Genomic DNA, 14,468 nt, shown 5'->3' on the forward strand with positions numbered 1-14,468 from the left:
CTCAGCCACTCACGGACTGTCTCAGGTCCCCTCTGAAACAAGCGGCTGACCAACATGATTTCTACGGTCCCTTTCAGCTTTAAAGATGCCAAGTTGTCAACTTGGGCATCTGGGCCCAGATCCACTTTCTAAATTGTCAGGATTAGCAATGCCAAGCCACCCCTCTGATTTAGTACCGAGTGGCACCGAGACAAGGCACAACAGACAGGATCAGCATATGTCAGGATGGCAGGGCGTGCGGGGGAGCTGGGAGGCAGGTGAAAGGAAGGCACAGACGGTGTGTGAGGGGTCAAGGCCACAGGGGACAGTCCCCCCTAAGATACAAAATATGTGTCCTTGGAAATAAAAGACTTCTGTTTCTTTGGTGAATAAGAAAGACACAAAATGAGTCACAATTTCTTGGGCTGCTACTTTAGCACCAGTCATTGACTAGGAGAGCTGTCTGGCTTACAAGGGACCGAGAACTTCAGCCCTGGCCACCATATTGTACTTTGTGTAAACTATCAACAGACCAGCATGCTTGGAGTTCCATGGCCTAAAAACTGGGTGTGTGCCCTCTGCCCACCATTTACTCAGGGAAACAAATGTGGAACTTTATTTTTGAAAGATATTTAACTTCAAAGAACTCAATGAACTGTTGATGGGCTTTCAACAAATAAAACTGCATCTTTCTTTTAATCTGGTGGCATTGGTAACTAGGAATTGACTTGGAGCTCATGCTGCTTGCTGAGTGGAAGAACACACGGGCAGCCTGGCCTGTTCGGTCTAGTCTGTAAACAGGGATGTACACGGAGTCTAAGGAAACATACAGCCTCACATCGCAGGGGGAGGCGGGGAGGGATACTTGGACGTTCACCACGGCAGTATCTAGAAGAGCAAAATACTTGAGACAATCTCCAAGTCCCATAATAGGGACACTCTTAAGTAACTCTATGGCACAGAATATAACAGGATATGAGATGGGATGTTTTCCTAGTGTCTTAAGAGTTTTGATTGGGGTCCCAAGCTGAGCACAATGGTATGCATACATTCCACAGAGAGGTGCCAGGTAAACCCCGAAGGACCAGCTAAGAGGGGCCTAGAATAGTGGTATGAGCCCCACCTTCAGCTTAGACAAGGGGAAGAGATTTCTTTGCAGGAATTAGTGGAATAAGTACGAGCTGTGGCTGCTTCCCTTCCTCTGCCCGTAAGGAGGAAGGCATGGCTCTCCATCCTACCCAAGCCAAGTAAGGGGGGTTTCAAGATCACTACTTGTTGGGGGTGCTTGCCAGAGGGGGAGACCAGCCTCTCACTCCTCAGCTGGATGCTTATTGATCTGTAGATACCCATAGTTCCAACCCTTCTGCCATTGGGAGACCCTAACCTGTGTGTATGAGGAACCAGACGCTAGCTGGAGCTGGCCTTCAACGTGGGACAGTGGGGCAAGTTTTCCATGGCCAAGTGGACCAGAGCCATCTTGAAAGGAGCCTGCCCAAGGTAAGAGGAGCGTGATGCACCACCATGAGAGAAGGAGCTGGGTTAGCTGTTGGCGGCAGATGCAAACACTCAGCCGGGAGCCCGGCTTCACCATATCAGGCAACTGCACAGTGCTGAATTCTCACTCGCTGGGGAAGGGGAGGAGAACCGGGTCCGCCTGCCCTTCTTCTGGGCCTCCACATTTCAGACCCGGCCTGAGTCAGAGCGAAGAGAGAAGCTTTGAACTGGATGAGAGATTTAAGTTCTGTATGGAGCTCATTTCACTTAAACATAACACTAACCAGGTATTTATTGAGCATCTATTGTGTGCCAGGAGACTGGTATTATTACACCCATTTTACAGAGGTGGAAACTGACTGGGAGAGGTTAAGTAACTAGTTCAAGGTGACACAGCTAAGTAGCAGAGCTGGGGCCTAGGAGGTCTGTCTAGCTCCAAAGCCAACGGTGAGGCTGGTATCAGCTACAAGCATGGACTCTGGAGGCAGACTGCCTGGGTGGTTCAAATCCTGGCTCCACTACTCAATAGCTGTGTGATCTTAAACAAATGATTTAACCTCTCTGTGCCTCAGTGTGCATCTGTAAAATGGGCATAATAATAGTTCATCCTGCATAGGATCATTTTGAAAATTAAAGGAGTTCATACAGGTAAGCGCCTGGAACAACACTTGGCCTTAAAAATGTTAACTATAATTATTATTCTTTTGATTACATCAAATTAATTTCTTATAAAAATGCTTATGACACTATATTAAGTGAAGAAAGGAAAACATTTCATTGTCTATAGAGTGTGATTATAACTACACAAAAAGTGGTTATACTCGTGCAAAGGAAAAAAAGAGGAAATAATACTTCCCTCCTCTTCTTTTAATAAGCACATTACTTTTACAATGGAAAAGTAATCATTTAACAGAAAGAATTTTTTATTCCTAGCTGAGAGTTACATTTCACATTTTAAATCAATAATGAATGCCTAGCATATCCAAGGCATTGTGCTTCAACAAAGGCTCAGTAAACATACACAGTGTATCCCAGATGGGGGGAGGACCAAAGAGAACACCTCGAAGGTGAAATAAGTGTGACCTATACAGACAGACTGAATGACAAATAAAGCAAAATCATTCATAAGAGTTGAGGTTGGTTAGTCGGGAAAGCTCTGGCATTCTGCTCAGAGGAGAATGTAAACAATCTGGGGTGTGTTTTCTGACACAGATTAACTGCCACACACACACACAATACCCCGGATGCCAGGGGTTATGGGTCCACCTATCCACTCTACTTATTAAACACTGACTGGGTATCAGATTCCAAGATAAATGCTGCAATAGAATCAACGCCAAATCACTGCATGCTGCTGTGAGCTGAATTCTACCCCCCAAAACTGATATGTTGGAGGCCTAACCGCAGTGCCTCAGAATGTGACCTTATCGGGAAATAAGGTCTTTATAGAGGCAATCAAAATGAGGTCATTAGGGCGCACTCAATCCAATATGACTTGTGTCCTTATAAAAAGTGGAAATTTGGACACAGGCACCCACACAGGGAAAACGCCATATGAAGAGGCAGAGATAAGGGTGATGTTTCATAAGCCAAGGAATGCCAAAAAGTGCCAGCAAACTGCCAGAAGCTAAGCGAGGGGCATGAGCAGATTCTGCCTCCCAGCCCTCAGAAGGAGCCAACCCTGAAAATCCTTTGATCTTGGACTTCTGGCCTCCAGACTGTGAGACCAGAAATTTCTGTTTAAGGTGCTCAGTCTGCGGTACTTTGTCACAGCAGCCCTAGGAAACGTGACATGTTCATTGCTTCTCTCTGGGCCTCTGTGTTCACATCTGCAAAGTGAGAAATGGACCAAATGACACAGTGTCTTCCACCTCTGATGTCTTGAAGGTCTCCATAACCTCAGTATCAGAACGCACATTAGTTAGGTGAAGACCAAATCTAAAATAGCCCAAACTCTTACTCAGAAAAACACTGCATCAGCATTTCCCAATGTGCACTCCTCGGATTCCTGGGCCTAAGAGATGAAGAATGGGTTTTGGGGTGTCAAGGAATCCTCTCTTCCATGCTCTGTACTGGCAGCTGGGGCTGTCCCCTTGTGCCTGCTCTGACCATAGCAGGGGACTGACTCCAGGATCAGGCCACCCAGGGTGCCCCAATTCTACTTCAGCTAACTGGGCCACACCGGGCAGTGGGTAGGAGCAGCCTGCATGCATGCCAAATGAAGAGTTAATGCTGCGGACATGGACATGTCCGGATTCCTCTACTCTGTGGACTCATGGTCTAGCCCAGCCTTCCTCACTCTGGCTGCACAGTAAGTCCTGGGACATTTATGAAATATCAGTGCTTGGAGCCTAGCCCAGACCACTTCAGCTAGAATGTCTGGGGAACGGGACCCAGGCATTGGTATTTTATAAAAGTTCTCCAAGTGATTCTAATGTTCAGTCAGGGTCCAGAACCATTGGTCTAAACAGATCACAGGTGGGCACAAATAATTTCAGTAAGAATATCTAAATCTGTTTTCTGTGGGCCACTAATAGGTGCTTTTCATGTTTCTGGGGTTTTTTTTGCTGGGGAAGATTAGCCCCAAGTGAATACCTGTGCCAATCCTCCTCTATTTTACACGTGGGTCGCCACTACAGCATGGCTAACAAGTGGTATGGATCTGTGCCCGGGATCTGAACCTGTGAACCTGGGCCACGGAAGCGGAGCGCACCAAACTTAACCACTAGGCCACGGGGCTGGCCCCTCCATGTTTTTAAAATCTGTCCTCAAGCATTCTCATTACCGTGTATAGTGCCAGATCACACAGCAGCCACTTGACGAGTACAAGACCTCTGCCCCTTTCCAGGGCCAACGTCTGAAGCACCTTCTATGTGCTAAGTGATGTGCCAGGCTCACAGATTATCCAAAAATGGCCCAGAAGGATAGGGTGGCAAGAGGATATGACAGATGAAGCCTAAGAGGTACATTTTCGACTAATCTCACAATAACTTCCACTGTAGATTTATGTTAACACAAACTAAAATTATTCATACATCGACTTTGTTGTGGAAGAGGTGAATTTCACCCACGGGCAGACACTTTATCCCTCCTATACAATATTTTTTGGGGGGGAGGGAGTGGGTGCATCAGAATCACCTGTGAGGTTTCTAGAAACTTCTCAGGGGCTTGGGAAAGTTCTGCTCTTCCTCTTGCTGTTCTGGAAGCTCAGAGCTCTTGCAAGCCGGCTCCATTTCCTTCCTTCTACCTCACCTGCCTCTCTTCTCAATGATGACCAGCAGGATGCTCTTACTAATGCATCTCCACTCTCCCTCCTGCCCCCAGGTAACAGGACCAACCCACTGCAGGAGCGAGTCCTGGAGAATCCCTGAGCGCCCAGCCTTTGCTGCGTGTGCCCAGCTGGGCCCCACAGTCAGTGTCTCGAGCTGGGTCTGTTCACCCTGTGTGTGTCCTGCCAGCTCAGCTCCTCTGTGGGTTTCTGGAGGGAGGAACCTGGCCTTGTGAGTCCTCTGCAAACCACATCGACACACCACGGCCTGTGCGGCGGAAGAGGCAAGGCTGTTTGAACCTGAATTAGCAGAAGCTCTTGGTTTCTGGGGACTCTCCAAATCTATTGCTTTCATGGCTTTCTTTAACACTTTCCAAAAATACATCATGTGCTCTGATTCCCTGAAAACCGCATAGGTTGTTTCCGATTCCCTGTTACAAATGGCACCTCCCACCAGTCTTGGCTCTCCCCATTCCCCTCCCCTGCTTTATTTTTCTCCACAGCACGATTACCATTAGAAACGCCCTATATTGCACAGATTTGTTCATGGTTAGTCTTATTCGTTGGCTACATACCCAAAAAGAATTTATGATGTGCTTGATGACATTTGAAGAGCTTAAAAAAGATTAACCCACTTTTTCCCCCCACTGCTCAGACAAGCTATTTTCCTATTTTTGGCATTGCCCGCCACGCACCACTGGTCACCAGCTAGGATTCTCTGAAGGAGACCTTCAACTCTTCCCTCCTTTTCACTCCCAAATCCTGTCGGATACTGAATCCTTTTCATCTATCCTTCGAATATGTTGTTATTGTTATTGTTTTGCTCTCAAACATTGCTAGGGGTTGAATTGTGTCCCCAAAAGAGAGGCATTGGAGTCCTAACCCCCAGTACCTCAGAATGTGGCTGTATTTGGAGACAGGCTCTCCACAGAGGTAATGAAGTTAAAATGAGGTCATGAGGTAGGCCCTACGCCAATACGACTGGAGTCCTTACGAAAAGGGGAAACTTGGAGAGAGAGGCAGACACACACACAGAGGGAAGATGATAAAGAAAGACACAGGGAGATGACAGCCATCTATAAGCCAAGGGGAGAGGCCTGGAACAGATTCTCCCTCATAGCCCTCAGAAGGAACCAGCCCTGCTGACATCTTGATCTCAGACTTACAGGCCCCAGAGCTGGGAGACAATAAATTTCTGTTGCTTAAGCCGTCCCATTCATGGGGCTTTGCTACAGCAGCCCTAGCAAACAAATACAAATGTTTTTGGGTTGCGCTGTCCCCTCTTCATTCTCCCTTCCCCAGCCTGCATCTAAGTCCTTGGGACTGTATTCCTGGATGATCGCCAATTGCCACTTGGGACCTCCGGGCCTCAGTCTTTCTTCCTACCCATCCCCGTGACCAGCCACTGCTGGGATAACCTTTCTAAAACTCTGTTTGTATTGTACCATTCCATGGAAAGACTCTTTCAGGAACTTCCCAGGGCCTGGGGGATCAAGTCCGTACTTCAATCCTAGCACTTAAGACTTCCACCAGAGCAGTGCTTCCCGAAGTAGCGTTTAGAGGAAACGCTGGAGCAGGGGGGTGAACAGGTACGTGGTGGGAGAAACAAGTCTTCCTCTGTTCAAAGAAGTTTGCTTACCCGTTGAATGAACTCAATCTTGGGTGTCTTCTCTCTCTTTTCCCTTCTTATGCATATGGGCAGAGATTCTCTAAGAATCTAAGGGAGAGCTTCTTAGCTTATCTGCCTATGGAGCCTCTGTTCTGGGAGCATCCATAAAAATTCCTACTCAGCTTTCCAGGCCAGACATTTTAAATGCTAAATTTGACCCTTGCTCTAAGTATTCACCATTGTACACCTAGCACCTAAGAGAGGGGTGGTAATACATTCTTCGCGCTCAAATACTTGATAGATGAATGGATGAATAGACGTTTCATCATTTATCCTCTTGCAATCTGTTTCCAATTTATCAGATGCTATCATACCACTGCCTACTTCACGAAGGCCTACGGCCACCCGCTGTATGAACAGAACAAACTCCTTAGCCCCACAACATCTTTGCTGGGTTTCCTCCCTTCCTGCCCCATTCAAGCATCATCATTTAAGGCACAACTCAAATTTGACATCAACTAAATCAATTTCTTGTCTTTAATCTAAAAAAACTGTTTATAATATCTTTATCTATCCAGGCTTCCTTTAATCCCTCCTCTGAAAAAGAATGGAAGGTCTTACTTTTGAAATGCTAACTCGTCTATCTGTGCCTGTGATAACTTTATTTATCCAACATACGTGTACATACATCTTATCTTCCCTGCCGGATTACAAATTCCTGGAGGGAAATCAGTGTGTTCCACATTCTCCACAAAACACTGCTAAGTATACCATCAATAAATACTTGCTAAGAGGGGCTGGCCCCGTGGCTGAGTGGTTAAGTTCACGCGCTCCGCTGCAGGCGGCCCAGAGTTTCGTTGGTTCGAGTCCTGGGCGCGGACATGGCACTGCTCATCAAACCACGCTGAGGCAGCGTCCCACATGCCACAACTAGCAGGACCCACAACAACGAATATACAACTATGTACTGGGGGGCCTTTAGGGAGAAAAAGGAAAAAAATAAAATCTTTAAAAAAAAATACTTGCTAAGAAAATTAATCCTCTTTACCTTCCACAGGGAAAACAAATCCCATTAATTATTCCATTTCTCTCTCTTCTCCCTCTTAGTTTTTAATCTCTCCACTCCTTGGAGATACCTTACCCTTTAAAATCTGATGTTTCCCATTCTAAGCTTTTTCTGTACGTTCCAACAGCCTCAAAGGAGAGTTTAACATTTTCCCTTGCAAATTTAATGAATTTGACAAAACCGCATAAACTTCCTTCTCACCCACTCACTCCTTAAGTCTTGCCATTATGTTTTTGTCCCCATGATTGATTTCCTTACTGAAGGGTCCCAGTAACATCTGAATGGACAAGTCCAGTGGTGTCTTTGTATGCCTTCCCCTTGGCCACACTGTGCTCCCTGGTGATGCTGACAGTCCTTGCCTTGGCACTTAAGGCAATGCCTACTCCTGGCCTTTTTCTCTCTTTATTCAACATATATTTAGTGAGACTTACTATATACGAGGCATTGAGGATACGGTTCTGAGCAAAAAGACACAGTAGTTTCAGCCCTCACGGGTCACAGGTTAACCACTGGGGGAGACGATTAAATCATCAGAAACGGAACTATAAACTGGTATGTGCTACGAAGGAAAGTACAGTTGCCTTGACCAGATAGCTTTCTTCTCGGGCTGCTCCTCTGTCTGCTTCTGAGCTCCCTTTCTTCCTCTGGCCTCTAAAATGAGATCTTTCTCGAGGTTCCATCCTGGGCTCTCCTGTTTGCTTTCCTACGAGGACTCTGTCCTTGACAGGCTCATCCACTCCTAGGGCTTCAACTGTAACCTCCTGGAAGGAGGAATCCTAAGCCAGTACCTAGTGCTGCATTTTCTACCACTTACTGGGCACCGCCACAAATTTCACAGACCCCACACTCTACAAACCTTTATATCCTCTTTCGCAACTCATAAACAAACAAAACTCAATCCTAAAAACACACAAATCTGATCTTCTTCCTGAATTCTTTTTTTATATAGTTAGTAGCAATCGTCTTCCAGTCACAGGCCTAAAACCTAATCTCGTCTTCTCTCCAGCACCCCCAGGGTCCCAGATATGGTCATGGGACCATCACTTCAAACCCCTCAATACCTTCCATGTACCCCTCGCTGGCCTTGAAGGCTCTGGGGCCCTGGCTGCAACTTATCTTTCAGCCTCATTGCCTGATCTCCCAATCCTTCAGCTCCAGGCAAAGTTCACTCTTTGCCATTGCCGCTCCTCAGAGCCCTTGCTTTTACCATTTCTCCCAGAAGGACTATTCTCATCCTGCCCTCAGACACACATCCGAGAATCTATTTCTGTGTCAGAGATGATAATAGAGGCAGCATTCAAACTGATGATAAGGCCATGCAGCAAACTGGATAAAATGTTTGTGAGATAATGCTATACAACAAAAGCAAGATATACAATTATTTACAAAGTTTTTATAATTATGCACATAAAATGTATCAGGGAATACATCAAAATAACAAGAATAGTTATATTAGAGTGGTGGAATTGTGGAGGAGTTTTTTCACTTTTCTAGATTCTAAATTTCATTGTGTATTTTTTAAAATAACTTTTTATTTTAGAATAGTTTTAGATTTACAGAAAATTTGAGAAGATAGCATAGACAGTGCCTGTATCCCCTACAGCCAGTGTCCCTTATTAACATCTTACACATGCAGGATACTTTTGTGACAACTAAACGAGCCAGTAATTTAATGTGGTCTTTAACATTTAAAAAACTTGAGTTTGGTAAAACCAAATAAACAACATAAATAGAGGAAAATGTCCTTCTTTCCATAACTCCAACTTAGCATCCTGATATGTGCTATTCTTATTTTTATTATTACTTGAGTCTCCTCTTGGCATGGATTCTTGGCTACAAACTGGAACAAGTTTTGCTTTACAATCATTTGCTATCTATTTGTATATGTAGTTAAAACTTTATTGCTTGATAAAGACTCTGGGAAATGTTTTCTTTAACATAAAGGACCGTAGGAATTTTTTCAACATATGAACCATGTCTACATGTAGAAGAAGCTAATGTTGTGTGCGCTGCCTCTCCAACAAGGCTGTAAACTCTGCTTAGGGTCTTATCTCCTCCCCACTCCCACCACTCCCCCCCTCCCCCACCACTCCCCCCCTCCCCCACCCCCCTGCTTTTTACGTCCAAGAATACCCACTCCAAATCTGGTCTCAGAGCTTAATAAATACCGGTTGTAATAAACTATAGGAGTAGTATAGCCCTAGGATAGCCCTGGTAGACGTGGTATTGATTTCCAATTACTAAAAGTAAATGGTTTTTTATAAAATTTGGTCTGAGACGTCCAACTTTAATCTTGACACCAAGATATCACAATGTTTTTCCTTTGCATCATTCAAAAAAGGCAGCTAAAATTAAATCATAGTAGAATTGGATTTTAGTGTTTAAATTATAAAGATCAGTAAAACAGCAAATATTAAATATTCTAAAGAACATATTTTCAGCTTGATTTTAACGTCTGAGCCATAGAAAATGGAGTGTGGGATTTTTTTCCTTGTTTTTTTTTAAAATGTTTCTCCTCTAGTGCACTTTCTTTGTTCTAACTGCCAAGTTGGTTTCAAAGTATCTTTCTGGATATCTACCAGTTCGAAAAAATCCTATGGATTAAACAAAGAAATTACCAACTGAAGCAGCTTGGTAGAGTGCTACTTTTTATAGGAATATAAGACATTCTGTTTTAAAACAGAACTGAAGAAAAATCTTGAATCAGCTGTTTGCCCTTTTTTTTAGTTGACAAAAACATTTTCATCTTTTAGGATAGTCTTTACTTGATGTACTCAGAACTATAACACTAAAATTAGAAAAATACTGAACACAGTGTCCCAATGTATATTCTGTACCTAATCTTCAACGGTTTTGGAAAATGCCTACAAGAAACTAAACAAACAATGCTACATTCTTCTATCTTCAAGGGAATCCATATCATGTAACAAAAAATGTGAGGAGTAAACTTTGTTAAACAAATTAAAGATTGCAAGAAAGAAAACATTTATACTTTAAGTTTACTAAAATAGCTTAAATTCAGTCAGTGCCAAAGTCAATCATTAGATTGTAATTCCAGAGAAAACGCTGAGCGTCAGGCCTAACAAATAATATGATATTCACAGCAAGTGACTGAAGACCCTCAAATCAAAGACAAAAGTAGCACCATTGACAATTTTCAAGAGAGCTGTGTTTACAATTAAGATTGCTTATTTTATCAACTATTATATAACTTGGCTTTACTACAGAAGTGATTTGACTATACAAGAATATCACTATTGATTTATTGCAGACTGATTTTTTTTTTTTTTAAAGATTGGCACCTGGGCTAACAACTGTTGCCAATCTTCCTTTTTTTTTTTTTAAGGATGGGCACCTGGGCTAACAACTGTTGCCAATCTTTTTTTTTCCTGCTTTATTTCCCAAACTCCCTGCCCCCCGCCCCCCCGTACATAGTTGTATATCTTAGTTGCAGGTCCTTCTAGTTGTGGGATGTGGGACGCCGCCTCAACGTAGCCTGACGAGCGGTGCCATGTCCGCGCCCAGGATCCAAACCCTGGGCCACCGAAGCGGAGCACGCAAACTTAACCACTCGGCCACGGTGCCGGCCCCTGCAGACTGATGTTTTAAAAGCAAGCCTAACTAAAATTTCAAATTTGTCTTGTTAAAAATCAACTTGGTGTTACAGAAGGAGCAGGACCAAACCAGCCTATCTTGAGGCAAGACATGCTTTTTGAGATATTTAATGCTCTAAATATAGTTTAGCAGATATGAAGTGTTGTGCAATTTTTCTAATAAGCTTTGAGTGAGTGAAAAGAGATGTACTGGACAGTACATGAAGTAACTGAAGCACACAGTGACCCAAGGAAGCTTCTGGAAGGATCTACCTTAAAAGGTGAACAGTAGAATGATAAGCAATTCTTGTTTGTTTTTGTACATTTTGTCTTGTCTGAAATTTAAAATAACAACCATTCTTTTATAATCAGAAAACAATAAATGCATTTGTTTTTTGGAAAAAGACAATAAAAATAATATGTTAAAAGTTTGACTTCTGATATCTGAAAGAAGTGAAAGTTTTATAAAAACATTATAAAAATGTTATTAGTATCCAGTTTTGTTGTGGCTTAAAAAAACATTTCTATCCACAGCATATCAACTACATCTGAAAGAAAACAACTCTCCTTTCTAACTCACTAACATTGATGGGTCTGTCTTTGGCATATAAATATTTATTTCAAAGAATTAATTAAAGTACCATAGTTACTAGAAATAACAGAAGTTGTATAGATATGCTACGTTACTGGGATGCTTAAGGATCCTTTCCAAACTTATTTAAAAATCCTCTTCTTTATTTTTAAAGCTCTAGAAGATAATTCCTAAAAAATTATAGTTGGATTAGCATGTACCTAAGAGTAAATATGTAATTGAAATTATTCTTACCTGATGCTGCACATGAGAATTTGATGGACAGTTCATACTAATTGGATCACACTCCTCAACTAGAGGGGAAAAAAAGACACAAGGTTGGATAAAGAAAGCACACACTCTGTGGTGTAAGGCCTGAAATGAAGACTCAATCTTCTGTGCTGCCTTGACATCTGGTAAAATCAAGAGGGCCTCAAATGGCCCAACTGCCCATTCCCCTCCCCACTCTGCTCCATGGGGAAGGTCCCCAGCTAAACAATGCTCCTTATCAAGGCGACTAAGCACAGTTCCTGCTTATCACTGCACAGTGGGTTTCAGTTCCCGGCCAGCCCACAGGATGATTCAGACAAGCCAATCACATCCCACCTGGGGAACCAGGGCCACCACATCCTCTTGATACTACAATGCCTGTCTCCCACAGTGGCTGGTTGTTCACTCTGTTCCCGAGTGCAACCCCTGTGTGATGCTGCATGGAATGCAGTGTCCTCCTCCCCTAGGCTGTGAGTACATGTGACCCATAAACTGCTGTTATCTCCTCTGTCCCTTGTGATGGGTGTTGCGTGGTTGGTCACTCCCATAGCCCCAGGGCAGGATCCCTCCCCCATCCATGGGGTGAATAGGAGGTGGTCAAAACAAGTGGCATAATGAGCAAGATGGCCCAAACGCGACAGAGGATGCCTGGTCAGATTTAACTAACTTCAGGGATGTGGAGAAGGCTGCCTGGGATGGAATTGCTAATTGCTGGCAGACTTCACTTTGGCCTGTGCAGTACCACGTCGTCTTTGTTGAGTGTCTGTCCTCTCTTCCCACCTCAAATGTTCTCATCCCCAAGACGAAGACTGTTGTTAACTGACTGTACCCCAGTGTGACGTGTTGTCAGGTTCAACCTACGTTTGGCAGGCGCCCCTGAGAATCCCACCTAGAAGAATGTGGTAGCACAGCGCTCTAACAGATCGCTGCTCACATCTCACTTATCAGGGGTTGGGCTAGAGCTCTCTGGGCACTGTGTCTAGCCTGGTGACCACCACTGGCTAATTAGTGGCGGGGGGGCGGGCAACCATACAGACACTGCGCTGGTACACCATGAGACATTTGCACACTTTGTGGCAAGGAAGGACACTGCCGCCCCAGGGAGAATTAAGCAAGGCACCCTGGTTGTTGTTGCTCAGGCAAGGGTAGCCACCTTGCCTGTCTCCTGCGCTGCTGCTGCCACATATGCTCTCCTGACCCCCAAGGGTATCACAGTGCACGTCCATGGTAGCCTGTGGCCCAGGAGCTGATGAAAAAAGGGGAGGGCAGGGAACATCTGGTACTCGACTGCTCTGCCAATGTCAAACTCCCAGCCGGCACACCGGGGCTGAGCACAGCTGCTCACCAGCACGCCAAAAGCCGAATCTTGCAGTCATGGGCTTCATGGCCCCCACCCGGGCCAGAAACACAATGACCTTCCGGGATGTGGACCCCAACCCCAGGGAGACTGACGAGAATTCCCTGGAGGAAGAGGTGGTTGCCTGCAAAGTGGGCCTCACAAGCCTCTCCCAGTAACTACCCAGAAAGTCTGCACCACGGATGATCAGACAGAGACAGAAACTGAAAGCTGTGACTTTATGCAACCAGAAATCCAAAATATTCTGAGAGAATGTAGAGAGAAGGAAAAAAACCCAAAAAAACCCCAAAAAGCCCATGTGGTAGGAAAGGCGGGGCCGCAGCAAAGCTCGGTTTCAGTGTATCAACCTTTAGGTTACAGGCCTAGTGCTCTCCCACTATGCCACTCTGCTACCTCTGCCTGGGTGCAGCCAAGACCCTGATCTCAGAGTCACAGGGCAAAGCCCATGGTAGCTGGGCGGCACAGCAAAGGGGTTAATTCAAACCTGACGTGAGCCTGGGGTTCTTAAACCATCTGAAAGCAAGCACTGCCATAGGGAAGGCCCCTCACCCTGACAGGAGTGATCTGAGGCTCTCTGGAGGAGGAAACTTATCAATACGAGCAGAGTAGGGAGGATCTCATCCCTTTCCCCTCCCACCTGCACCCAAAGTATATCCAGAGACCAAAAAAAGGGAGGGAGAATGAAAGAAAGATGGCTAAAACCTGGATACAAAGAAGGAGACAAAAGGGAAAGAAAAAAGAACTGAAACGAGGTCCGCAACTTGACCCAACTGGAAATCTAAAACTTACTAAAATAATTTTAGGTCAACAGATCAAAGAGGGCTGACTGGCTTTGTGCCCTACAACACAGGTTCTGAAGTAACTTACTATCTGCTGAAACGTGTGAACTGGTAAACCTTCATGGACTTAATCTCAGTCCTGGGGCTCAAATTACAGTTATACCTGGAGATGCCATTAAATTTAAACATGGCAGACGCCCAACATGTTGGGGGAGTTCCTAAATATAAAAGGGGACAAATAGGCACGCCTCTCCCCAACCATCAGAACTACTGCTTTGCCTAAACATCCCATGGTCATAGCACCCATTTTCCTAGAGTGTCCCATCATGGGCATGGTTTCTCTGACCTGATAAATGAATATTAAATTCCATCTTCAGCAGTTAGAAGTTGACTTGACAAAATGGGACCCTGTGAACCCCCCAGTTAAAATAATTAATATGGCCCAAGGTATATTAAACAGGACCTTCAAAGATCAAACTTCT

The 14,468-nt window shown here is 44.5% G+C and overlaps 1 protein-coding gene across 2 annotated transcripts in view; it reads right to left on the minus strand.

Moving 5' to 3' along the window:
• The window catches only part of EDARADD (EDAR associated death domain), a 57,280-nt gene that overhangs the window by 23,556 nt on the left and 19,256 nt on the right, over positions 1 to 14,468 (minus strand). Inside the window, exons 1-2 of one of the 2 annotated variants that reach the window (XM_070228859.1) lie at positions 12,187 to 12,307; positions 11,836 to 11,894 (exon numbers count right to left, since the gene is read on the minus strand). In XM_070228859.1, the coding sequence (XP_070084960.1) occupies positions 11,836 to 11,894; positions 12,187 to 12,292 (165 nt within the window). In that variant the 5' untranslated portion in view covers positions 12,293 to 12,307. Of the gene's footprint in view, positions 1 to 11,835; positions 11,895 to 12,186; positions 12,308 to 14,468 lie in introns of those variants that run through there. The other variant, XM_005602664.4, reaches the window with a different exon arrangement.

This window comes from Equus caballus, chromosome 1 (genome assembly GCF_041296265.1).
Source record: "Equus caballus isolate H_3958 breed thoroughbred chromosome 1, TB-T2T, whole genome shotgun sequence".
NCBI lineage: Eukaryota > Metazoa > Chordata > Mammalia > Perissodactyla > Equidae > Equus > Equus caballus.